General features: G+C 63.4%; 6 protein-coding genes across 6 annotated transcripts; all 6 read left to right on the top strand.

The window, feature by feature from the left end:
- Nucleotides 1-909: 909 nt before the first annotated feature.
- On the top strand, nt 910-4206 carry LSCM1_05536 (uncharacterized protein; the record flags this gene model as incomplete). The annotated part of the gene is made up of 1 exon (XM_067322990.1): nt 910-4206. The coding sequence occupies one exon, from the start codon at nt 910-912 to the stop codon at nt 4204-4206; it is 3297 nt and encodes a 1098-aa protein (XP_067179625.1).
- Nucleotides 4207-5177: 971 nt separating this feature from the next.
- Nucleotides 5178-6014, top strand: LSCM1_05535 (uncharacterized protein; the record flags this gene model as incomplete). The annotated part of the gene is made up of 1 exon (XM_067322989.1): nt 5178-6014. The coding sequence occupies one exon, from the start codon at nt 5178-5180 to the stop codon at nt 6012-6014; it is 837 nt and encodes a 278-aa protein (XP_067179624.1).
- A 750-nt stretch (nt 6015-6764) lies between these two features.
- Nucleotides 6765-7682, top strand: LSCM1_05534 (uncharacterized protein; the record flags this gene model as incomplete). The annotated part of the gene is made up of 1 exon (XM_067322988.1): nt 6765-7682. The coding sequence occupies one exon, from the start codon at nt 6765-6767 to the stop codon at nt 7680-7682; it is 918 nt and encodes a 305-aa protein (XP_067179623.1).
- Nucleotides 7683-8975: 1293 nt separating this feature from the next.
- Nucleotides 8976-12956, top strand: LSCM1_05533 (uncharacterized protein; the record flags this gene model as incomplete). Its single annotated transcript, XM_067322987.1, has 1 exon — nt 8976-12956. The coding sequence occupies one exon, from the start codon at nt 8976-8978 to the stop codon at nt 12954-12956; it is 3981 nt and encodes a 1326-aa protein (XP_067179622.1).
- Nucleotides 12957-14148: 1192 nt separating this feature from the next.
- Nucleotides 14149-17835, top strand: LSCM1_05532 (uncharacterized protein; the record flags this gene model as incomplete). The annotated part of the gene is made up of 1 exon (XM_067322986.1): nt 14149-17835. One exon carries the CDS (start codon nt 14149-14151, stop codon nt 17833-17835), a length of 3687 nt encoding a protein of 1228 aa, XP_067179621.1.
- A 2546-nt stretch (nt 17836-20381) lies between these two features.
- On the top strand, nt 20382-23117 carry LSCM1_05531 (uncharacterized protein; the record flags this gene model as incomplete). Its single annotated transcript, XM_067322985.1, has 1 exon — nt 20382-23117. The coding sequence occupies one exon, from the start codon at nt 20382-20384 to the stop codon at nt 23115-23117; it is 2736 nt and encodes a 911-aa protein (XP_067179620.1).
- Nucleotides 23118-23803: the final 686 nt, after the last annotated feature.

The following is a 23803-nucleotide window of genomic DNA, read 5'->3' as shown; positions in this document are numbered from 1 at the left end:
CTATGACTGATGCATCGCCTCATGTCGCGTTGCTGAAGCGTTTCTCCCCCTTTTTTATACGGCCATTCGCCTTCGCTACTCCGCTGCGGCTCAACATTGGCGAGGGGGGGGCGGGTAAAGGGACTACGAGAAGGGGGTGGTGGAAGCGGAGGAGGCGGAGCATCGGGGTAGGTGAAAGAGGGTGATCGAACGCACTGCAAGCGGACCTGCCCCTTCCTCTTCTCCCCCTTCTCTTTCTTGCTCATGTCGTCCTCGAGGATTACCGCAGCGCAGCGCGCCTCAACTTGGAAGCCATCTAGTGAGCGGCGGGGACCAGACAGAGGGGGCTCTTCTCTCCGTAGAGATGAGGAGGAGCTCGCGCACTTTTCGTTGCATACCTGTGCAGGTGCCACACACACACACACACAGACGCATGTGATACATGACTCGAGCACCGTTGCTTCTGTTGCTGCTGCGGACTGCTGCTCTCTCCAAACCTTTTTTTCGCCCTCTCTCTCTTCTCGTCAAACGCACGCATTGTTTCTGCCCTCTTCTCTCTGTCATGTGCAGACGCCTTCTCGCCGATCTGTGACGCGCGGCACGCAGTCCCATTGCTGTAGCAGTAGTATGGCCTCATACTGCGAGGTGTGTCAAGGCCTCTACGACACTCCACACCCGCATGTGCGGCCGCAGCGCTCGCCATGGCCGTCACCGCCGGCGAAGCTGTGTGTCTGGGACCAAATTTATGCGTCATCGCCGCCGCCCAAGCGAGTAGGTAGAGCAAGCCGCGGCATGTCGTGGCCTCGCGTATCGAGGAACTTCCGTGACATGCCGCACGCATCGCGCTCGCCTTTTCTGGGCCGCCGGCGCAGCGGCCACATCTCTGTGGACCCTTACGTATGCCCTTGCCAGCAGCGGCGAAGCGCATCCATGCCAGCTGTGCCCGACTCACACCACAGCTCTGCCTCCCACGTGCCTTCTCATACCTCCCTCCATCTTGGACGTCAGGCGTCCCCCAACAGGTGTAGCGGTGTGGGGAGCGGCGGCGTGCAAGGGGGCTCTCCCGGCATAGAGCGATACCGTGAAAGCACCTACTGCAGTCAGCGCCGCGCTGACGGCAATCCACCTCACTGGGAGTACCTCCGCCGTGGAGCCAGACATGGCTGCACGTACATGTACCCATACGATGGCTTCGGAGACGATGCGGAGCCGAGCTGGCTGGCGCTCGACGGCTGTGGCGCTTCTCTTCCGTCTTCGCCGTCCTCTCTATACGCGCCGGCGGACACGCGGGCGGCGACCGCACCCCACCGTTGTTGCACGAGTGCAGGAAGGTCGCCGCCCGCGTGCCGCGCATCATCGCCTCACCTCTGCGACGACGCATGGCGCGGTGGCAATTTCGGCAGCCGCATACGACGGCAATCGTCTTTGTCGCCTCACCTACCAAGCGGCCCTGCCTCCGTTCCATTGCTTGCCTGCGACGGTGCTACTGACTGCGTCTCCCAATACGCCGCACGGCCGCGAGCGCCCCACACTACGAGCGTTGATGACACTTCTCGACGAGTCTCCTCGGCAGTCGATGCAGGCAGTCATCGTGACACTCGTATGCCTCCGACGCACAGCCCCACGGGCGCTGGCGAACCGCCTTCCTCGAAGCGACCGCCGCTGTTGCCGTCGGTGACGTCGACGGCGTCAGCTTCATCGTTAGTGGGCCTCACCTCCACGGCAGAACCACGCGCGCAGGCGTCCGTCGCTGCTGAGGCAGCACTGGAGCACAGAAGACCCGGGGACTCAGCGCGGCAGCCTCAGGTCTCCGCTGGCTCGCTACCGTCTCGAAGTCGTGACTCTCTGGCGCACCTCGTCGCCAAGATTCGAGCAGAGGTCAGTAGAGACACGGCTTCGTTGGCGTCGGGGCTACCCACCACCAATCCACTGCGCAACCCCGCCGATGGAAAGCCGCGAGCAACTGCCGAGGGAGAGAAGAAAAGACACCGACGCCCGGAGAGGCTGCAGGAACAGGGCCACCCTGCCGGTGCGGCCTCGCCCGCGGAGCAGGCGCCGGTCTCTCAGGATGCAAGGCTGCCGCATCTCTCTTCGTTCACAGCGTCGGCGGAAGCGGAGGAAGCCGTCATGTTGCACGCGCCAGTTGCTCCTCGCTCAACCAGCGCTGGAGGCGAGGGCGGCTCGCGTGCCTACCGGTCGTCCACGGCTCCCCCAGCGGCATATCGACGGGCTTGCGGTGCGCGGTCGCCAGGGCGGCATGACACCTCTGGAAAGCGCTGCCGCTCATCACGGCCGCGCCGTTCTTCATCGTCGTTGTCAGCCTGTTCGACTCGCTCATCGTCTTCAGTGTTTCTCCGCAGCACTGTGAGGAGGGCCGAAGCGGCCCTGCAACGGCTTCAGGCGAGGTCACGGGGCAGTATTTGCAGTCGCGCGCAATTACGGTCTCCGAGGAAGGCGAAGGGGCTTGTGGGCGATTCACCTGCTGATGACACCGCTGCTGTTGCTGCAGCAGTCACCTGTGACTGTGAGAAGAGCTCTGCACACGCTGGCGGACGCGGAAAGGACTGCATCTGGCCGGATAGGGGCCGTGCAGGCTGCGGCCACTCCGCCCCTCCTCTGCCCTCTCGACGCCAGGCAACACGTGTGCCATCACGCCAATCTCTTCCTTCTCTTTCCGCAGATGCGCTGTTGGAGGAGAGTCCGGGCGCGCCCCAGCGAGCGCACGCTTCTGATCGTGTCGCAGGAGGGGCTGCAAGGGAGGTAAGACTGGAGAGAAGTGTTGCATCGGCGGTGAAGCAGGCGGTGGCTGAGGCAGAGGCGGAGTCGCGCCGGCAGCAGGAGATCTGGCACACCACGCAGGAGCACCGGATCGAGCGGCTGCGTGAGGGTCTGTCCGCACTATGCGCCGCCGTTCGCAAAGACCTTCAGAAGGTGCGAGAGGAGGTAGACAGAGTGCGTGCTGAGGCCCTCAGCACGGCGGAAGACACTCGAAGAAGGATGCGTGAGAAATTGGCGACTGCGCTGCAGCCCGATGCCCCTGCTGAGTATGCAGGGAGCGCCCCCATGCAGACATTGAATTTCTGCCCGAACTCCGTCGTGGCGGCGGTGGCCCAGTGCGCCCCGGCAGACCAGCGCCGTCTTGCTTCGCTTCTCCTGCCCCACTTCCGCCCGGTAGTTGCGGAGATGGTCCAGGAGGAGGTGCAGTGCCAGCTCCGCCTCTACCGCAGGGAGCAGCAAGCGGCGCAGCACGCGCTAGAGCAGCGCTTGCGCGCGTACGTGGAAGAGGCGAGGGCATCGCATCAGTGCCGGGCGCGCGCTGATGAAGCCGTAGGCGGTGAGGGTACCGCCACTGTCCCCGCGTGGGCAGGTTTCTCCTCTGCTGATGCCTTCGATGCTCACCTTCGCGCCACCGCTCGTGCGGTGCTGCTCGAGGAGGACGACCGGCGGTACAGTCTGGCGAACGAGAACGAGCGCCGGCACGAGCGGCGCGTGGAGCAGCTGCAGCAGGCGTGGAAAGAGATGCTGAGCAGCGCACAAGCGAAGTGGAAGGCAGAGTGGAAAGCCATTTTGGAGAGGGAGTCGGACGCGTGGACGCACCGCGCCCGGGCCCCTCTGCAGCAGCACACCGACATACTTCAGGACATTGTGAAGGCCCTCACACGAGACGTGACTCACCTGCAGGAGCAGCAGGGGGCCCTTTTCGACCGCCTTTCGACCAACCTACGGCAGGAGAGGGAAATGCGAGTGCAGGAGCAGACGCAGCTCAGCCAGCGTGTTGAACAGCGCGTGCGGCAACTGCTGCCGCGTGAGGTTGAAGCCGCCTGTGCGCGACTCCATGCGTGTCGCGACCAACGACTCGCAGCGGCAGCCTCGCAAAGCACTGCTGCTGAAGTGGGCTCTCCTGGAACATCACGCCAGAGTGCGCCAACCACAGCCAGTGCGGCTGCAGCAGCCTCTGCGGCATCATCGGCAGAGGAGCTTCGCTTGTCCGTTGTGCAACCGGCCATGGAGCACATGCGGCGCCTCCTCGTGTTGCACCAAGAGGTGATTGACTCGGCAGTTAAGGATCGCTGCCGTCGCGCGGAGCACACAGTGGAGGGTCACAGGCGCGTATGGTCACAGAACGTGGCGGAGCTTCGGGCTAAGCTATCGACGTTGCGCACCGACGTGCGTGGTGCCTTGGCCGAGTTGTGCGAGAACCTCAACGTGGCTTCTCCCGCGCTTTAATCTCACTTGAAAGAGCAGCAGTCCGCAGAGCGCACCCTCGGCGAGCAAGACACCTCGCCACCCGCCCCTTTCCGCTGCCTCCTTGATGTACACGAGTCTCGCTCACCATAGAATCATGCTATGAAGTGCGCGGTGGAAGCGAGGGGCGGAGATGAGGGAGAATGGGGCAGTGACATTGATGGTTGAATGAGCGGCAGGGGCGCACGGGGGAGGCCGGAGTAGAGAGCGTGGGGGGCGGAGATGCGAGGGGTGCGCGGTCGTACGCGTTGAGGAAGGGAGAGGGGAAGAAAGGGACCGAGGTTGAGGGGTGAGTTCGAGGTGGCGGCAATGGCGACCGGCTATCCTGTCCTCTCCGTCTCCGCACCCTCTGCTACCGGTTAATGCCCGCTGCTTTCACATTTCCCCTCTCTCTCTCCTCCGAGGCCACCTCCCCCTTTCCCCCGCCTGCCCCCACCTCCGGCATCGCTTGCACTCGATCCTCATGCGCGCGTGACTCGCCTCTTGCCCTCTTCCATTCCGATCGCCCCTGCCTTTTTCCCTAAGCCGCCCCGGAGTCTCGCCGCTGTTCTCTCCACCCCCTCCTCCTGTCCCCGGACCGCATCATAGAGTTCGCGAAGGCGAGGCCACTGCCCGCGAAGACTGAAACAGACCGAAGAGACACCCGAAAAGGCGCTGAATCAAACAGCGTGAACGCGCACCGCTAAGAGAGGGCTGTGCGTGCGTGTGTATGCTGTACGCGAGCAAACGAGACGCGGCGCACCAGGGAAAGCGCCGCGCCCTGTGCGCATGGGGCAAGCACGCTGCAGCTCTGTGTATCCCTTTCCCTTCCTCTCTTCTCTCCGCACAGCTGAATCGGCCCTCTCTCCGTCACCACGAGCACACGCACAATGTGCGCAATCATCCACATGCGCGCGCTCCTGCGCTCAAAGAGGGACGGTATCCAACCCCGCGATTTATTCCCTTCCGCATCCATGTCTTTGCGCCCGTTCACCGGCGCACGGGTACGTGCAGTGCTCTTGATGGCACCATGGACTGTGCGCCACCGCGCGAGCGCGGCACGGAATGTTTGCCTCTCACGGCGAGTCTGCCTACCTTACCCCGCTATCTTCCATGCATCGGCCGCATCAGCTGTTGCCATGCACGCTGCACCGCTCACGACGCCGCGTCGGGCACAGAGCTCGCTGCAGAGGCTGCTGAGCGATAGCAGCGACCCGTATCTCGCTGCCCTTCAGGAGTTCGACATCCCCCAAATTGCCGACATTCTCTGCGAGGGTCCTGCCCCGACAGGCGTGCCTGCTGATTTGTTGCGACGTGCCGCGATTCGCGCCGACCCCGACGGCGTGGCGGCCGCTCAAGCGCAGCCAGCGGCGCCCACACCGCTCGCACAGCGTCTCGCTCAGTCACCTGGGGGGGCGGTGCTGCAGTCGCTGCACGCGGTTGGGGTAAAGCACCGGCAGGACACCGCGGCTGCCGCTGCAGCAGAGCTTGCATCCGCACAGGAAAGGTACGACGCCTTTCCGCAAGAGAGGAAAGCGGCCCTGCAGATGGAGCGCGTCGTGTCGCACCTCTTCGACGGCCTCTGCGCAATGAGCGCCGCCATGCGGATGCAGGCAGAGGAGGGCACCGCCTCAGTCGAGCAGTGCGACGCCGCTTTCCGCGTCTACGAGCGTATCATGTCCGCCTACCGAGACGGCATCATCGCCGCAGATCGCTGGCGTGCTGACTTTGCGCCAGAGCTGGAGGAGCTGCGCGTGACTTGGCAGCACCTCGGCGATCCTCGCTCGATGCCACTGGAGATGTTTGTTTAATACGGCTGCGCCTCGCTGTTTGTGTGAGGGGTGCCGCCGATTGAAAAAGGGCACGCAAGTTTCCGGCGCACGCGCTGAGCATGTCCTCCTCTTCCTCGGTGACACTGTAGCTGGCTGCTGCGCTACCCTCCTCTGGCGACGGCGCCTCGTGAATTCGTCCCTTCCGGGTGACGGTGGTCACAGTCTCTCATCATCACGAACTAACTCGCTCCGGGAAACCGAGGACAGAACAGCACAGGAGGAGGAGAGGACTGGAGAGGTGTAGGCTCAACAGTGGCTTCCACATGCGCCGAAGGCTGCACGGGAGGGGGGAGCAGTGACCTATGCGCCCTTCCCCCTCTCTTTCTCCCCTCTCTCTTCCGCCGACGACTGGGACGGCGTCACCCCCGTCTCTGCAAGGCTCCCTAGCCGCACCTGCATGATGACGCCTGCGGGCTCAAGGCACGAGGGCGACGCATTCTTTGCCCGTCGACACTCCCCCTCTCTCCCTCTCTTCCTCCTCAACATAAAGCCAAAGAGAAAGTTCGCAAGAGCACTGTTGTTCCTCTCCTGCGCGCGTCGCTCGAGTACACCTCTCCACACAACAGCGAAAAAAAAGAGCCCACGCAAAGAAGAGGTGCGGCTGACGAAATAGGCGTCCCCCCTTGCACAGACAAGTGCACAGGCAGCTGGCACCGCTCTCCTAGCGCTTTTCCTGTACACAAACTCAAAGGCCGAGAGGTGTGCGCACGTGCGCGGGCGCTTGCGGTGATGGACGGCCGACTTGTGCAGACGGCGTGCCGCACGACGCATTTCTCGGCGGTGGAGGCAACGCTGCGGGAATGGCCGGAGGTCGAGGCTGTCGGCTCGTTTCGCGAGAAGAACAACAAGGGGGATATCACGACAGTGTTCGTCACCTTCCGTGACGAGGCGGCGGCGATGGCGGCAAAGGCAAAGCTCGACGCCCTGCCCGGCATCGCCGGGGCGGCCACAACCCTATCGGCCTCTCCGAAGCAGAAGGCGGAGTCCAACAGCAGGCGGAGCACGCGCTCGCAGAAGAAGGGCAACGCCGGTGGTGACAAGAACCTCGCTGCGGAATTTTTGCTCTTCGAGTCGCACAGGGATCAGAAGCAGCGTGACGCGTACTCGAAAAGAAAGAGCGACGCCACACCGGAGGGGGCGGGTGCGCAGGCGGCACGTAAGGGCTGCGGTAGGCATGGCGCCGGCCGCGGCGCTGGTGGACGCGGTGGCTGTGGCGGCGGCCTTGCAGAGAGTAGAGAGAGCCGAGACACGAAGAATGACTATGGCCGAGGCACCGGCGGCAATCACCGCGGCACGCGTGGTCGCAGTGGCGCTCATTTGCAGCCCCCGCAGCCGCACGCCCAACCCCCGCAGCCGTTCGCCCAGCCGCCGCTGCGCCTACCGCCCTTCGAGGCAAACGTCGCTTTCGTCGACAACGTCCCATTCGGCACCACAAACAAATATCTCATGGATAAGTTCTCTGCCTTTGGTCGCATTCTCGATGTGAATCGTCTCGAGCTGATGGTCATGATCTGCTTTGACAACCCGGAGTCTGTGCAGCAGTGCATCCAGCACATGAACGGTGCAAGGATTCACGATAACATTATCACAGTCAGCAGCGGCACTGTCCGCATCCCTGGAAGCGTAGCGATCCAAATGGGCGTCTAAGCAGCGGGCGAAACAAATGACTCGGCGAAATGATGAGACCTCACGGGAGAGGGGGGAGGAGTTGAAGAAGAGAAACGCGTGAGAGCACTCACAGTCCGTGTTGATGGAGGTGAGGAGGAGGGGGTGGGGGGTGGGTGGGCAGCTACCGCCCCGATAGTATTGCGCATGTTGCGGCCGCCATGGATTAGCGGGAACGGCTCTGGCACGCCCCGTGCCCCCCCCTCTACCCTTCTTAATCTCTGCATCTCATTGAAGATGTTCGGACGCACACGAGGACCTGCGGCTGGTTACCGCCGCCCACTCTCCTTAACGGACGTGGCGCCTTGCGCGATATTTATGTGCTGGCGTGTGTACGCCTGTGGATGGAGAGAGAAACGCGCAGGGGAGGGGGAGAGGGGCCAGAAGGCTCCCCTGTTGCGCGCCTACGCGGGTGCCTCTGTCTCTGTCTCTCTCTCTCTGCGCTCTCCTTCCCCCTCCCCTTCCCTTCCCCCGCCGTCCGCTCTCAATTTTCCCTCTTCCGCCTCCCCCCGTGCGCACCGGGGGCTGTGGCCGTCGACGTTAAATGCGCATAAGTGAGCATTCGATAAGGAAGCGCAAATCAAAGGGAGCACCCCCCTCCCCGCACACACAGAAGCGAGCACAAACGGCCGCGAGACCGCCAGCACGATGTGCGCTCTTGGCGGCATACGCACGGAGACACGTCCAGAGCGAAGGAGGGATGAGGGAGGCGGTAAGGCTGTTCAAGTGACCACTTTCACGACTCGCGCGACTCGTACCAGGGGTGCTAACATCTCGGCCCTCTTTCTTCACCTGCCTTTGCTCTCGGCTCCTCTCTAAGCGTGGCAGTAGCGCGTCGTCGACTGACAAAGGTAGTGGTTGTAGGGGCTCTGTCGTGTGCGGGTGCCAGCCGGGTGCGTCCTAGGTGCTCCTGTCAGCTCCTCTCCCCCACCAAGCGTACGCGTGCATGCTTCGGAGGTCGTCAGCTGACGCTCCCCTGCGTTCTCTGGAGAGAATCTTCCATTCGCATGGGCACATACGCCCCTGATGCAGTGTGTATCTTTGGCCTCCTCCTTGTTTGCTGACGGCTCTCTTCTCCGCTTCCGCCCTCTTACGCATTCACACCCACACACACGCACACACTCGTACGCGCATATATACACCCATACGTTTGACGCTGTTGATGCGGGTGTCTCTGCCTTTCCCTCTCTCACGCTTGTTGTCCCACCGAATCGCCATGCCGGATCGGTGTGCTAGTGAGGAGACGGCGACGAACTAAGAAGGGCTTCTGCCTTGATGGACTTCGAGGAGGCCTGGCGGGAGGCCGTGGAGGAGCAGCAGCAGCAGCAGCAAGCGAGGGAAGCAGCGGCAGCGCATGACCGCCTTCATGTGGCGCCCTGTACCTCTCATGTGCCCCCCGAGCCATCTGCCGTCGCGGGCCCGATACAGTGGAACACAGGCACTCAGCCAAAGCCGCCGGCCGTAAAGGCTAACGACGGCGACCGTGGTAAGAGTAGGGACGCTTATGACGAGTTCAGCGACGAAGATCTTTTGCGGTCGGTCCCTTGTGCTAACGACGCTGCTGTGGAGCCAACGTTTGGTCAACTGGGTCCAGTCGCACTCTTCTCAACCGCCATCACTACTGCTGCCACAGTTGCGCCGAACCCCCGCTCGCCGCGTCCTGCTACTGCTTCCAACCTTGTGGCGGCTTTGCCCTCTTCACCTCCGTCCTCGGCATCGCCACAGGGTGCGCTGGACTTTCCCCCTATCGGTGTCGCCAGCTTTCTGCTCCGTGGCGACAACGGGCGAGTACGCTGGGTGACCACCAGTGGTGACGGCTCGGCGTCTGCGGGGGGGAGACTCGGCGCGCGGGCAATTTCTCGAGCCATCGGTCACCCGGCCTCGAGCGAGGTGGTGGATGCTGAGGCCACCAATGTGGAGGACGACGCTATCACCGTGCACGCGGATGAAGGGGCAGCGACGACGATGAGCCGCAGCGCCGTAGCCATGCAGCTGAGTGACGCGGAGGATGAGGAGGATGTGTCCGATGGGGCACCATCGTTTGCGCATCGCCAGGCGAGCCAACGGGATGGTTTCCTCCGCGACGGGGTAAGCGTGCGAGCGATGCTGCGAGACATCTATGCGGAGGAGGCGACGCGGCAGCAACAGTGTGCAGGGCAGAACGAATGGCAGGAGCGGCAAAGTGCGCAGTCGGCTGCAGCAGACGAGAGTCACAGCCATCTCGAGGCCCTCCGTGATGAGGCGCTGGATGGCAGAGAGGGGGGGCGTCGGCAGCTCGTTGGGTTCGCGCGCCCGCGCTGCCCTGCTGAGGCGGGCACTCTCGCACGCCCTCGGCCGCGCTCCGCCCTCTCCAGCGGGGATCTGTGGGCCACCAAGTACAGCCCCAAACTGTTCCGTGAGATGCTCAGCGATGAGACCGTCAACCTTCGGCTCTTGCAGTGGCTCAAGTCGTGGGACGCGTACGTGTTCTCTGATGACGTGTCGTCGGCGGCAAAGGGCGCGCCGACATCAGCTGCTGGTGCTGCTGCCGCACCTTCGCCGCCAGTGGAGCGTATCGCTGTCCTTGCAGGACCACCGGGAGTCGGCAAGACGACACTCGTCCACGTCCTGGCCGCGCACTGCGGCTACGAGGTGATCGAGGTGAATGCGAGCGTTGAGAGGACGGCGTCTCGGCTGGAGGCGCTCATCAAGACAGCGGTGTCCGCCGCCGGACGGGCTCCGGGGGGCCGCGTTCGCCGGGCAACGGCGTCGTTGACTGCTGCGGGGGCCGCGGTGTCCGCCCTCGATTACGATTCTTATGACGATGAGAGGGGCGAGAGCGCCGCCGCGTCCGTTGCCGAGATGACAGCCGCGTTTTCCTCGTCACCGCACACCTCTTCCTCCCTGGCACACCACCTGCTGCGTCCCAAGTGCCTCCTCATCGACGAGATGGACGGCATTGCCAGTAGCAGCGTGGCCGCATACCTCCTCCAACAACAGCTGCATCGCCCGGTGTTTTGTCTCTGCAACGACTTGTATGTGCCGTGTCTGAGGCCGCTGCGGCAGCGCTGCGCCCATGTGTACCACGTGCCGCCCATTCGCCCACAGCGACTACTTGCGCGGCTGGAGGAAATTGCACGGCGAGAGGGTGCGCTCATGTTCGACTCGATAGCTCTGTCGGAGCTTGTCAAGACCAGTGGCGGTGACGTGAGGAGCTGCCTGAATGCGATGCAGCTCATCAGCAGTGTTGTGCATCAACAGCAGGAGCAGCGGCTGGAGACAGGTACTGATGCGTCCTCCTCTCATCCCGCTGCCCCCGTCATGACCGCACCGTCGCGGCACACCGTCACGGAACTCATTCGACGCATGCAGGGCAAGGATACGCGTGCCGCATTGCGCGACACCTGGCAGCTGCTCTTCACCCGGCCCGAGCGTAGCAAGGCAGTGCAGCTTCTCAAGAAGGAGTTTGGCGTGGACTACGAGGCCTTCGTCGAGGCCGCCGCAGCCCAGCACAACCGCAACGTTGTCCCCGCACGCCGTGCAGTTGAGAGGGAAAGGGCTATCGGCGCTCCGGCAGGCCGGGAGCCCGCCGCGACACAGGCGGCGCTGCCGAGACGCGTCGATAGTGCGTCGGCGCGCGCATCGATGCAGCCGGTGGCCATGGGCTTCCGTGTCGATCCTGGCTACCTGTACGCTGCTCAGAAGCTATCTTGCTGCCCGGACAGCAGTGGCTTAGTGGATGGCCTCCAGGAGAACTACCTGAACCGTGCCTACACCGACTACAGCTTTACCCACACCAGCGCAACGGCTGATATCTTCTCGCGACAGGATGTGGCGACTGCGGCGGCCTTTCAGCATCCCGAGATGATGGGGACGGCGGAGCGGCTGTGTCAAGTCTCTGCACTGACGTGTTACGTACACTGCAGCACCGCGGCGCGCGGTGGCCTCATTGAGTTTCCGCGCGAGCAGTCGACGTTGCGCCGCTTGCAGTCGGAGCTGAGACATGTAGCCCAGCAATTTCGGGAAGGGTGCCGCCCAAACGTCTCGGCGTTCCTCGGCGGCGACGAGGTCATCAGCGCTGATGTGGTACCCATGCTGTTGCGGTGTCTGTTCGACAGGTCACTGCGTCTGCCTGCGCATGCCATTTCCTCTTTTAGTCGACTGCCGCCAGCAGATCAGCGACTACTGCGGGCGTCTGTGTCCCGCCACGTCGATTACGGTCTGGACTACCAGCGGGACCGGCAATACACCCCGTTGCCCGCTGCTACTGCCGCCTTCACCGCCGCCGGAGGATCGCTCAGTCCGTTTGACTCGTCCTCTGCGGTGAACGTTCACGATGAGGCGCCGTGGCGTCTGGCCCCGGAGCTGGACAGGCTCCTTGCCGGCAAGACGCGTCCAGTTGAGGACGCGCTCACCGGAGGCACCGGCGGTGGTTACCGAGGGCTCCTCTCTTCACGCACGCCGCGCTTCGGCGGGAGCGGCGACGGCCCGCACGGCAGCAGCAGCGGCCCCCACCCATTGCCGCTTTCGTCCGCTGCGAAAGGCAGCACGGCCTCTTGGGCCTCCGCAGCCGACGCAGGCGGCGGTAGCAGCAGTGGGCCAGTGAGGACACCATCGTTGGCGTCCGTGATGATGCCGCTGCGGAACGAGGTGCGCCAGATCCTGTCTGGTGAGATCAGTCAGTACCGCATTCAGCAGTCTATGGAGCACCTGAAGCGCCAAACGGAGCCTTTGACAACGAAGAAGCGGGCAGCGGCAGAGTTGACAGCGAGTGGGCCCGAGCGAGGCGCGAAGCGTGAGCGTGTTGACAGCGATGCCTCTGCCGCCGCAGCCTCCTCGGGCCTCGCTTACCAAGACGACGGTACAGTGACGCGTGATGTGCGCCAGGTCGAGCCTGGTGCGACAGCCGGGGAGATGGGTGCGCCCGTTGATAAGCGTCCCCGAGCTGACTGGACGAACGCTGCATCAGTAGCTGCGACCACCACCACGCCGGCGCGGCGCGACTTCTTTGGTCGACCTTTGCCAAGCGCCGATGCAGGTGGGGCGCCGACATCATCGGCGGGTAGCCCCGCGCGCAGTGGCGCCCGTACTATAGGGGGTCGCCGAAACGTCACCTCTACCGCTGCCACATTGCCGTCGTCTGGGGATGCTAGCAAGGCCTGCCTTCCTCGTCCGCACTCTTCCCATCGACCCGTTGCAGGCGCCCACGTGCGCTACGTCTACCAGGACGGCTCCACGAACGCCGTCAAGATGCCGGCGACATTCACTGATTTTTAGCATAGAGAGTGAAGGCATGAGCGGCCGATGCATCGGTGACGATGCGGCCATCAGACGTGATCCGGCAGACCACCATCACAGAGGAGAGGGGCTGCTTTGACTGATCACCACACGGGCGGGCTCTCACAAACGCGCGCCTCATGCGCTAATACACTTGAGCAGGGCACGGGTGGAAAGGGGAGTGGGCGAAAGCGTCAAGAGGGCGTTGAATGCTGAGTCGAGGGGGTGGAGGGGGGGGTCGGGAAAACACGAAGGATACTCGACGGTCATTTTTTTCTTCCCCCCTCCTCTGCCGCTGCGTGCGACCACGCCATTTCCTCTTGTCGCTCGTCACCTGTCTATGATAGAGTGAGCCGAACGCGAGCAGGAGCGTCGGCGACCAAAGAAAGCGTCATCTTTGCGGCCGCTGCCACTTCGTCATGCGCCCAGTCACCCGTGCACACAGACAGCGATGCCGACGCTACAGCGTTTTTCACCGTCCGTTGCCCACCACCGGTGCGACGCGCTTCAGCTGCAGCCGTAAGCCGCCAGGAGAGTCGAGCGAAGGCAGCGGAAGGGCGGAGCAACCCGCGGCTGCGACTGCCTCTGCCTGAGGAATCGTGGCGAACGACGTCTCGCCATCTGCGCGCACAACTCTCCTCCATTCTGTGCGGCCGAGGAGACCTATCATCGCGATCGCCACTGCTCTTGCTGTCGCAGGTCTTGGGGCGCCTTGGGGCTGTTGGTGCCACCATCGCCGTCCACGCGCTCATGGCCGCGAGCGCAAGAGAGGAGGCACATACAGCAGAGGAACAGCACCCCCTCCCCTTCCCCTCGCCACCTTCGTCTCGCATTCACACCTGTCTGCTCTCTTTACTTTTTGCCGCCCTCTTTCCCCTCCTCCGTGTGTGCGTCTCTCTCTCTGTCTGTCTCCCCCCTTCCCTCTCCCTCCCCCATGAAGGGTAGCGGCCGCGGAGAGTGAGAGCCGAAAGATCAGTCAGCCGGCGCTGAAGCGCCATCACCCTTCTCACGCTCAGCTTTACATGCGCTGAGGGACATAAGACACACACGTGCACTGAAGCACACCATTGTGCGTCCGCTCTCAAAGAGAGTGAGGTTACCCCTCTGTCTGGAGTGGTGACGCGTGTGCGCGGAGACACCTCGACACTGATCCGCGCATGCATAGATCTATAGAGGGGTCCGGACAGAGTCAATGGATACCCGAGAGACGCAGCTCTTCACGCTGGAGAAGCAGCGCCGGCCATCGCCGCGCGCGGCATCGACGGAGAACGGCTCCTCTTCAGTGACGTACCCGAGTGGACAGGAAAGCGGCACCACACCCGCCACAGGTAGCAGTGGCAGTGGCGCGGCTGCTGCCGGCCATGGTGCCTGCCGCCCGGCATCTGAGCGGGTCACCGTCGCCACTGCCACTGCTGCCTCTCCCCGTACCCCGCCCCCCCGCGGTAGCGGGTCCGTTCGCCATCTCGCTCGTGAGGGTGGCACTGTGGGACCTTTCTGGGATGTGACCGCTTTCGCCTCCCCCGCCTCCACCTTCGCGTCGACCACGGAATACGGCAGGGCCATGGCGGACCTGCTGGACAGCGTGGCGAGCGCTTCCTCAACGTCGGCCTCGCGAACACCACCTCCGTCGTCGTCGTCTCTGCCGGGTGGCAAAGCGGCGCGCCCGTCCTCGCGTCAACGCCACCTCGATCAGCCGCCGCCGCCGCAGCGCTGGCCTTCTTCTGCAGAGGTAACGGCACCGCTGGCGTGTTTCGGCGACGTGGAGGGGAGAGCGGATGGCTCGCCAGAGTGGGGTCGCCGCACACCTACGCAACAGAAACAGCAGGGGCAACAGCAGTGCCACCGCAGCGCCCCGCCGCACGATCCGCTGCCTGCCTCTCGGATGGCGCAGCAAGAGCGAGTAACTACCCTGGCGGAGGTGGCTGCGACGTACACATCGACAATCAGCGTCGATGATGAGACATCGTCTCATCTCTCCACGACCCCGCTGGCTGAGACACGCGCGCGCCGCGGCAGCGACTGGGCGTCGCCTTCAGAGGTGCTGCAGCTGCGTGCCCTTTTCCAAAATATGGTCTCGCGCTACACGAAGGACGTGCAAGCGTTGACAAGTGAGTTGGCGAAGGCGCAGGAGGAGCGCGCCGCGTACGCGCGGGAGCGGAAAAAGGTCCGGGAGCTGCAGCAGGCCTGCGAGGACGGCGTCGCGGCGTGCGCGAGGGCGAAGGAGTGGGAGGCGCAGTGGGTGGAGGAGCGCGCGCTGCTTCGCGTGCAGATGGAGAGGGTGATGGTGGAGAACCAGCAGCTGCAGCTCCACATGCTCGCGAAGCAGAAGTCTCATATCCACCGTGCACCACTGCGCGGCGGCGCGACAGGACGTCGCGAACGTGTGCAAGCGGCGGTGCAAGCCGTCGCCTCCGCCACCACCGCGATGTCTTCTGCCTCCCCCTCCCCGTGCGCTTCCTGGCCACCGCTGCCGCTCCCGACCACCGTCACGCCAACCACCATGAGAGGCTACTCGGCCTCGCCACAGTCGCTCGATAGTCTAGGCGCAAGAGGCTTTCACGCCTCTCTTCCCAGCGCAGCGCGGGCTGCCGCCACTGGCATGGAGCAGACAGATGTGACATTGCCGTACACGTTCTTGTCGTCCACGTCGTCGTTGCCTGAAGTGCTGCAGTATAGCGCACCTCAGCGAGGAGGCGGAGGAGCGGCTGCGCTATCACCACCTCCGATATCCTCTTCCACCTCTCGCCAAATTGCACGTGCAGGCTCCACTTCACCCACCAGTGCTGGCGGCGCCGCCGGCACACAGCAATCACATTCGATGCCGCCCCAGCGCTCCTACCCCAGTGCTAGTGGTGATGCTGAAAGCGCAGGCAAGCAATATGGGGATTGTGGCCATGCGAGCACACGGCCTCTGCAACAGCGTGGCGGCCCACAGCGGTACCCACGCAGCGGTGCCAACCACAACGAGGAACCGCACAACTCCTCCATCATGACCCCTTCGCTCTCCACCAGCGATGCCGCGACGTCGTCTTCTGTCGGTGCTGCTGCTGCTGCTGCGTGTGCCACAAGCGGCAGTGAGGACGATCAAGGAGGCGCTGAGCAGTCGGTGCGGCCACCGCACCAGCAGTGGATGCGCCCCGACGGCCGGGAGGGTGGAGTCTGTGATGCCACCAGAGAAGGCGAGCTCAACCCCTCTTACGCTCTCGGTGTGGCGGAGTTATCCTGCACCTCTGGTGGGTCATCGTCGCCCTCGCCGGCTGCCAACATCCACACAATGCTCCCTGGCGGTGACCTTGTGCAGGTGCCCGAGCAGGGGGCTGGCGACCACAGTGGAGGTGGTGGCTGTCATCTCTTAGAGCAAGTGGGAGGCGAGACGGTGGGTGAGGGAGTGGCTGCAGCGAGTGCGCCGTCGTCGTCACCTGCGGCGACCGCTGCCTCTGGGCTTCCCACTACTGTCACTGCTAGCGCCGCCACCGCCACAACGCCGTCTCTAGGTTCCAGCGCAACGATGACAGCGGCCTCGTCATGGAGTCTCCAGTATCTGTACCAGCTCCCACGCACGCCTGCCGAGGCTTTGCAGGAGGAGTTGCGGCTGCTGAAGGAGGTTCGGCGACTTGATGAGGAGAACCAAGTCCTTCACGCCCGGCTGGACTACCTGCAGGCGCTGAAGGAGATCGACACGAACCGGTGCGAGCAGCAGCGCCTTCGGATTGCCCAGGCGCACGACCAGTCGCGACACAGCGCGATGCAGTGGGAGCTGTCCTCACGACAGTTGGAGTCGCAGGTGAGGCAGTCGGAGGCAAAGTGCGTGGAGCTGCAGGAGGCGCTCAGGGATGTGCTGCAGATGGCCAAGAAGCAACAAGAGCTGAGCCAGGCACGCCTCGTGGAGCTGGAGATGAGCTGCCGTGCGAGGCTGGATGCGACACGCGACGAGGCCATGGCAAAGGTAGGCGCGCTCCGAAACTCCCTACGAGAGATGGCTGCGAGCCTGGCAACCATGTCTGCCTCCCCATTGCCACCAACTGTGGCGCAAGAGGTGGCTCAGCTGCGAGAGGAGCGAGGACAACACCAGTGTACTATCGAGCGCCTGCAGAGCGAACTGCACACGCTACGTGCCGCACATGAGACACTGCAGGTTGATTATAGTGCGCTACAGGCGGACGCGCAGATGCGTCGAGCTCGTCTCGAGGGCGACCTGGCGAGTTCACGGGAGCTGCTGGCGACGGCGCAGAGAGACCAGGAGTGTGCAAAGTCGCGCATCGAAGAGCTGGAGGAGGAGGTCGAGCGGCTGCGCGCGGCTGTTACGGCATCTGAAGGGTGCATGCATGCTATGGAGGAGCGTCTCCGACTTGCCACTGATGAGCTCACAGTGCAGCAGGAGCGACTGGACGAGGCCTCCGTGTGGCAGGCGCGTGCTCTCGGCGCGGAGGAGGAGCTTGGTACACAGCGCGCTTACTACGAGGAGGAGATAGATGTGTATAAGACGGCGGGGTGTGCACTCCAGGATCGCCATCACGCAGAAGTGGAGGGGTTGGTGAGGCGCTACGAAAGGCTGCAGGTGCGCTATGAGGCGGCGAAGGTGCGCCTGGCAGCAGCCGTGTCGAGGTTCGGGGCGGCTGCCGTATTAGCTGCTGCTGGCGGTAACATCAAGACGCGACGCTCCCAACGTAAGAAGGCGGACAGCGACGTGCCAGCCAACTCGCCCGGTGACCTGATCGACACTGTAGGCCCATCGCCGCTGCCCGCCACTATCCAGGCGGGAGCTTCGCCGTCCCACGTGGCAGCTGCCGCGTACGATACTCTGCAAGCACTGCGGGCCTCGGGGCAGGTGACGGAGAAGTTGATGCGCTCCCTGAATCGCTCTACCTCGCCCCCTTGAGGAAGAAAAAGGGGTTGGTAGTGATGGCAAGCAGCCTCCCCACTCCCCCTCGACAACCGCGGTGGGCGCACACATGCACAGGGCGGTTTGTGCGGTTAGAAGCGGTCGTTCTAAGTGACACGTCTCGTCTCCTGCTGCACCTTATCTTCGTGTCTCTTTGGCTTCCACTCCCCCTTCTCCCGCTCCTGGCCAGCGATCTATGCGGGCACACATGCGCGGCTCACTCGCTCTCTGTACATGTGTGTGCCCTTATTCACGCACGAGACGATTTGACCAGCTCTCGCCGCCGCCATACATGAAGGATGCGCCACATGTGTGGATGGGAGGCGATGCGTCACAGTACACGCCCTCCCCCCCCCCGCACGCCTCTGCTGCAGAGGGAGGACTTGCGCAGTTGCCTGCAGAGGAACCTTTCTCTCCCCTCTCAGCGCCGATCAGGCCCGTGTCGTTGCTTATCTTCAGAGTCTTCCCCCTCCCCATTCGCCACATTTTCTCCATCGACGGCCTCTGCCATGTACGCGGCGATGGCCCGCGCATCAAAGAGTGCCGTCCCATCTGCGATTGCCACCCCTCCTTCCGCGGCTTTCTTCTCTGAGCGAGGAAGTGAAGCGTGCTCCGTGTGTCGGCGCGCTCGAATGCACCTGGGCTTTACGCGGCGTTGCTTCTCGCCGGCGAGGTCACGGCACAGCGCATGGATGCGCCCCCCTTCTATTGAGCATCCGCCTGAAGGGTGAGGGTGGACACCGCAGGTCTCTTCATCACCCCGCTGCTGTGCCCCTCTCTCCCAGAAACGCTTGCATACAGGCACCTCACCGCTTTTCACCCCTTACCATTCACCTCTCCTCCGTCACCTTTGCCCTCCTCTCTCTGTGCGGGTGTGCGCCACACGGCGTCTATCACTTCCTCGCATGCGCCCGTGGAGCGGCTTTACTGTACTGTGTCCGCGTCCGCGTCTCGGGACCTCGCTTCCTTCCTCCCTCGCGTCTCGCTTTGCGCACCGTGCTCCATCAACATGGGGCACATTTATATGCATCTATATATATTTTGCATCCACCACGGCTCTCAGGGCGCGCAGTGCCGAAGGCGGGGGCTCTTCACATAGACCGCCGCGCCCGCGCACACCTGTACACGCGTCCGCGCAGCTTGTCAAAGCCCCTCTCCCATCTCCTAGCCCCTTCTCGCCCACGCGATATCAACTCCGCGTGCGCGAGTGCAGTGAAAGCGAACATTCCAGTGCACGCGGGGGTACACCATCAGCAGTGATCGCCCCCCTCCCAACCCTGCATTGATAGTCACGTCCCCGCGCTTCCGCTGCTGCTGGCGGTGACGTTTGCTCGCACGCCACCGCCTCTGCTCCACCTCTTGAGTGCGGGCAAGGTCTCGCATCTCTTTGCCTTTTTTCGCCTTCCCCCACACCCATAGGCGCGCGAAGGCGAGGGGCGAAGTTGAAGTCGCACCTTCCTCCCTCCTCGTACCCCTGCGCCCTTCCCCCCCTCCCCCTGCCCTCGGCGCGGTCGCGAGCGTCGGTGTACTGTCGAGTGCGTTCCTCTTTTTCTTTTTGGTGAACTCCTTTCTCGCCTTCACACCACAAGTTGCACCACGCCGGACGTACGCCGCGCAGCACCTCCCCTCCCTTCTCGGCCGCCTGCTCTCTTCATCTCGCCCGCATCCGCTTCTCACCATTCGCGGCGGGGATTCCGGCAGCCCCTCCCCCTCATCGTACGCCACCTACACCAGCGCGCCCCACGCTCCGCTCCTCCCTTTGCAGACACCTACAGGCACACACACACACACACACACTTACGTTCCCGTGCAGCACGAAGAGACCCGAGGGAAGGGAGCGGCAACAGGGGGGATAGACAAGTGCGCAAGCGCTCCGTACGGAACGTTTTCTTGCTCAACAGGCTAAGAAAAAAAAAGGCGATCGGGCGGGAGGTGGGGAAAAGGTGGGAAAAGGAATACGAGAAGGTAATCCCTGTCGCACGAGCCTCCTTCGCCTGGCGCCCCCCTCCCTCCTTCCCTCCCTCCCCTCCTCCCCTTCTGGACGCCCCCCGACTCCCCCGACTCGCCCGCTTTTTTTTGTATTTGGCGCCCGCCCCTTTCGCTTTCGCCGCAGTCCATTTTTTTTTACCGTTTACTTTTGTCTTCGCTTCCTCTTCCTCTGCGCGCAGCCGCTGCCCATTTGTTTCTCTGACGCGACCAGCGAAGGGCTGCCCTCCTCTGAGTGTGTATGTGTGAGTCGTCGTGCTTCTCTCTCCCTCTCTCCCACCATATATATATGTGTGTGTGCGCCTTCGGTGGCAGATCTCTTGGCTTCTCTCCTCTTTCCCCTTTCCCTTTTTTCTCCGCTTCTTCAACGGTGCGGGACTCCGCGGAGGTGTGCGCTACGTCGCGTCCGTCTCTGCTGTCGAGCTCTCTCTTCAGTGGCGCGGCCGCCTTTGTGCATGCCTTTGGCACCAGCGGCTTCGCTGCTGTTCTCCAAGAGACGCAACGTCCGTCGCACGGACAGGCGGATACACTGAACTAGCTCTGTCGCATTTACACGCATGGGGTGTGCCGGCTCAAAGAAGAAGGTGCCCAGACCACCTGAGGGCCAAGCAGCCGAGACAGGCACGCCACAGAGCGTTGTACCCTATGAGGCGGAGGAACGCCTCGACTTCGCCGACTTTTCCGTGCGCTCGTGGAGGCTATGCCTTGAGGAAGCCCCCGACAGTGATTCTAATACACTGCCGGCGCAACGTTATGGCCGACGCCTTACGCACAGCGTGCAGGAGTCATCGATTGCGGAGGTCTCGTCCCTGCCTCCGCATCTGGTTTATGCCACCAGCTCCGCTGATGGCGGCACTCCTCGCGCACTGCCTGCAGCTTCCTTTTTCGGCTTGGTGTCCCCTGCTACATCCGCGCCGCCCCAGTCGACTCAGCTTACACCCTCAAGGGAAGGGCCCGCAGCGGACTGGGATGCAAGGAAGACACCAAGCACATACAAGCCGCGCGGCTGCGATAAGGCCAGTCAGCTGCAGTTCTCCCCGGGCGACATGCTCCCTACCGACGCGCCGCTCAGCGCTATCGCCACCGTGCATCTCGACCTCCTCCCACGTTCTCTGCTGCCCTCGCGCGGTGCAGTGGTGGGCACACCCGATTCAGCTGACGCCCTCTCAGAAACTTTGCTGCACAGCGCACGGAACAACCACGAAGTGGTGCCGAAGGAGCTGCGGCAGGACATCAACAGTACTGAGGGTGGCCCTCTCCTGGCGGAGGGACTCTGTGGCGCCGGCACGACAGGGGCATCCATCTTGCCGACAATCCGCTCCATGAAACCGCCGTCGCCGCTGTCGAGCCTCTCATCGTCGTGTCGATCAGGGACTCTTCCTGCAGCCCGACAACCATCAACAGTGCTGCTCTCAGTGCCGCCGCCGGAGTCAGCGACGGTGGTGGAGACCGCGGCAGCACCGACGGAACCACCTCGAGCAAGACAGCTGCCATCGGCACGCACCGCCGAGGCGCGCCACTGCCTGCAGCTGGAAAGCACAGAGGGCTTCTACGGCGGTGTCGCTCTTGGGACGCATCAGCACCTTTTCTCCTTCACACAGCGTGCCGAAGGGGTTGTGGTCGATGCATCGGTGCCGATGAACACGCAGGCCGGCACGCCTGTGCGGTGGTGCTTCGAATGTCACGGCGGCGCTGCCGCGTTGTGCTCCGGTGGAGTGAACGACGGGCGCTGGGTGAGCACGAGCGACGGCAGCCTGTCAGCACGGTCGACACAGCCATTACCGGCGGTGTCCTCGACTGATCAGCTTTCCGTCTCCGCCTTTTCGCTGAGGTCTACCCCACGGAAGCAGCAGCAGCTTTCCGTCACGCAGACGCTGTCCTTGGGGTTGCCTGAGGACTCCGCCTCTCCGACTCAGCGCATCCCTGCCCAGCAGCCGACCCCACCGCGTAGGCCGGCACCCGCCACAACAGGGCCCGCCAATTTCAGCGTGCCTGCCTGCAGCGACGCACCAGATGACGTGCTCCTACCGCAGCGCTCAGACGTTCTTTCCCTTATACCGGCCAGCAGCACCGCAGGCATCGGCAACGCTGGTGGTGGGCGTACCGGTGGCGTGCGCACTCCGCCCCTGCCCATGTACAGCGCTGCCCGGCAACGCAGCTTCGCCATGCAGGAATACAGCGAGAGTCTTCTCACCGCGCCTTCAGTTGCGGTGACCACCGGAGCGGCGGCCACCACCCAGCCTAGAACTTCGCGCTGGGAATGTGGTAGCTCGAAGGCGCATAGCCTCGCCGCCGGCGGCAGTAGCTGGCGTTCGAGCAGTATGAACAGCGCCGATTGCGACAGCGGCGGCTTCGCTGGTGGCACTCGCTGGCACGATGCGGGCCTCTCCACTACTCTACTGCCGACAAACGTGGAGCTTGTCCGGCAGATACGTCAGCCTACCACACACGTCAAATCGATCTTGCGAAAGACCGGAGGATTCAAGGCGATCGCGAACAGTGAAGCGGCCGTAAACGATGACGGCGCGGCGGGCGTGAATAATTCTCGTGTGCGGTCGCTCTCCGCCAACGGCGGGTGCCGGGTTGCTGGCAATGCCGAGACGACCGCGAACTCTTCCTATCGTATACTTGCCGGCAGCAGCAGCAGCAGCGCAGTCGGCGGTGACAGGTGGGTCTCGGTGACATCGTCGTCAATGACTGAGGCGGCTCCGCAGACAGACTTCATCGTGCTTCGCAGCAGCACCAGCGAAGTGGATTGTGCGAACAGACGCGCCACACCCGAAGACGCGTCTCCGTTGCCCCTCGGGGGACGTTCCGCCACGTACGACGGCTCCCTGAGAGGCGCCTGGTCGCAGCCGAAGCTGCTCAAGAATGAGAGCGCTACGAGTCGCAAGGCATCTGACATACTTCGAGTGGGCGCCGATAGTGGCAGCGATTTCGTGGCGGATGCTGTCGCCAGCGCGAGCGCCGACGGCGCATCGCCCGGTGCAGCGGCGGACCGCTCGTATGAGTTCCCTCGCCGGCTGCCCCAGTCGCCATTCGTTTCAAGGCGAATTTCGCCGCACGCCGCTCAGCAGCGCCACTCGAGTGACATAGGCAGAAGTGAGAGCGCCAACTTCGGCAACCCCAGCAATGGGGAGATGGAAGCGCTTCTGTCGCAGTCGACGGAAGTGGGGCCATCCACCTCGATAATGCCTGATACGGTCGCCACGGCATGCCGGACGTCTGATGAGCCGCCACCTGACATCATGCTCGCCGCCCCTTCGCCGAAGCGGGTACATGTGGTAGTGTGATCCTCCTGAAGGGCTGTGCATAGTAGAGTGGCGTCCAAAGGGAAGTGTGAAGGATCGGTGCGTCGCTTCTAAGGAGCTTTGGTGGGACTTGCGGGGCGCGCAGAGGGTCACCATCTGCTTCGCATCTAATCGATGCATGTCTGCGTGTGTGCGCTGCGCTTTCTTTGCGGTAACTTCCGCTGCCCCTGTGCAGCAGCAGCACTGCTCTCTGACGCTGGTTGGCCGCTGTTGCTGCTTGGTGATGCGGAGAGAGCGGCGGCTTGCTTTCCTCAATTGCATGCGCGTTTGAGAGATCGAAAGAGAGGCGGGACGCTCTTCCCGCGCCCTGCCCCCCTTCTCTCTCTTTCGCTCTGCGCGAACCTTACGTGGAGGGGCGATGGCGTTACGAGTGGTGCATACAGCTCCCCTCGCCTCCCCTCTTCCCTCACTGCTTCTGTCTATTTCTCACGAAGTGATGGCGCTGGTTGTGCGGCAGTGTGCGCGCGTTGCGCCTTTTTTGTTTTCCTATGCACCTCTGCTCTTTCTCTGGCTCTCTTGTCCTCGACCCCCTGTGGGTGCCGCTCTCGATGTGAGGAGAAATGCGCGACGGTGCATGTGACCCCTCAACCACGCGCGCAGACGCATCAGACTCCTCCCTGCCCGCCCCCGCAGGCGGTCCAGCGCGGTCTCCGACCTCTCTCGCTGCC

The sequence above is a fragment of the Leishmania martiniquensis genome, chromosome 17 (assembly GCF_017916325.1).
Source record: "Leishmania martiniquensis isolate LSCM1 chromosome 17, whole genome shotgun sequence".
In the NCBI taxonomy this organism is placed as follows: domain Eukaryota; phylum Euglenozoa; class Kinetoplastea; order Trypanosomatida; family Trypanosomatidae; genus Leishmania; species Leishmania martiniquensis.
Note: the sequence above shows the minus strand (reverse complement) of the source record. Positions and strands in the feature narration are given on the sequence as shown.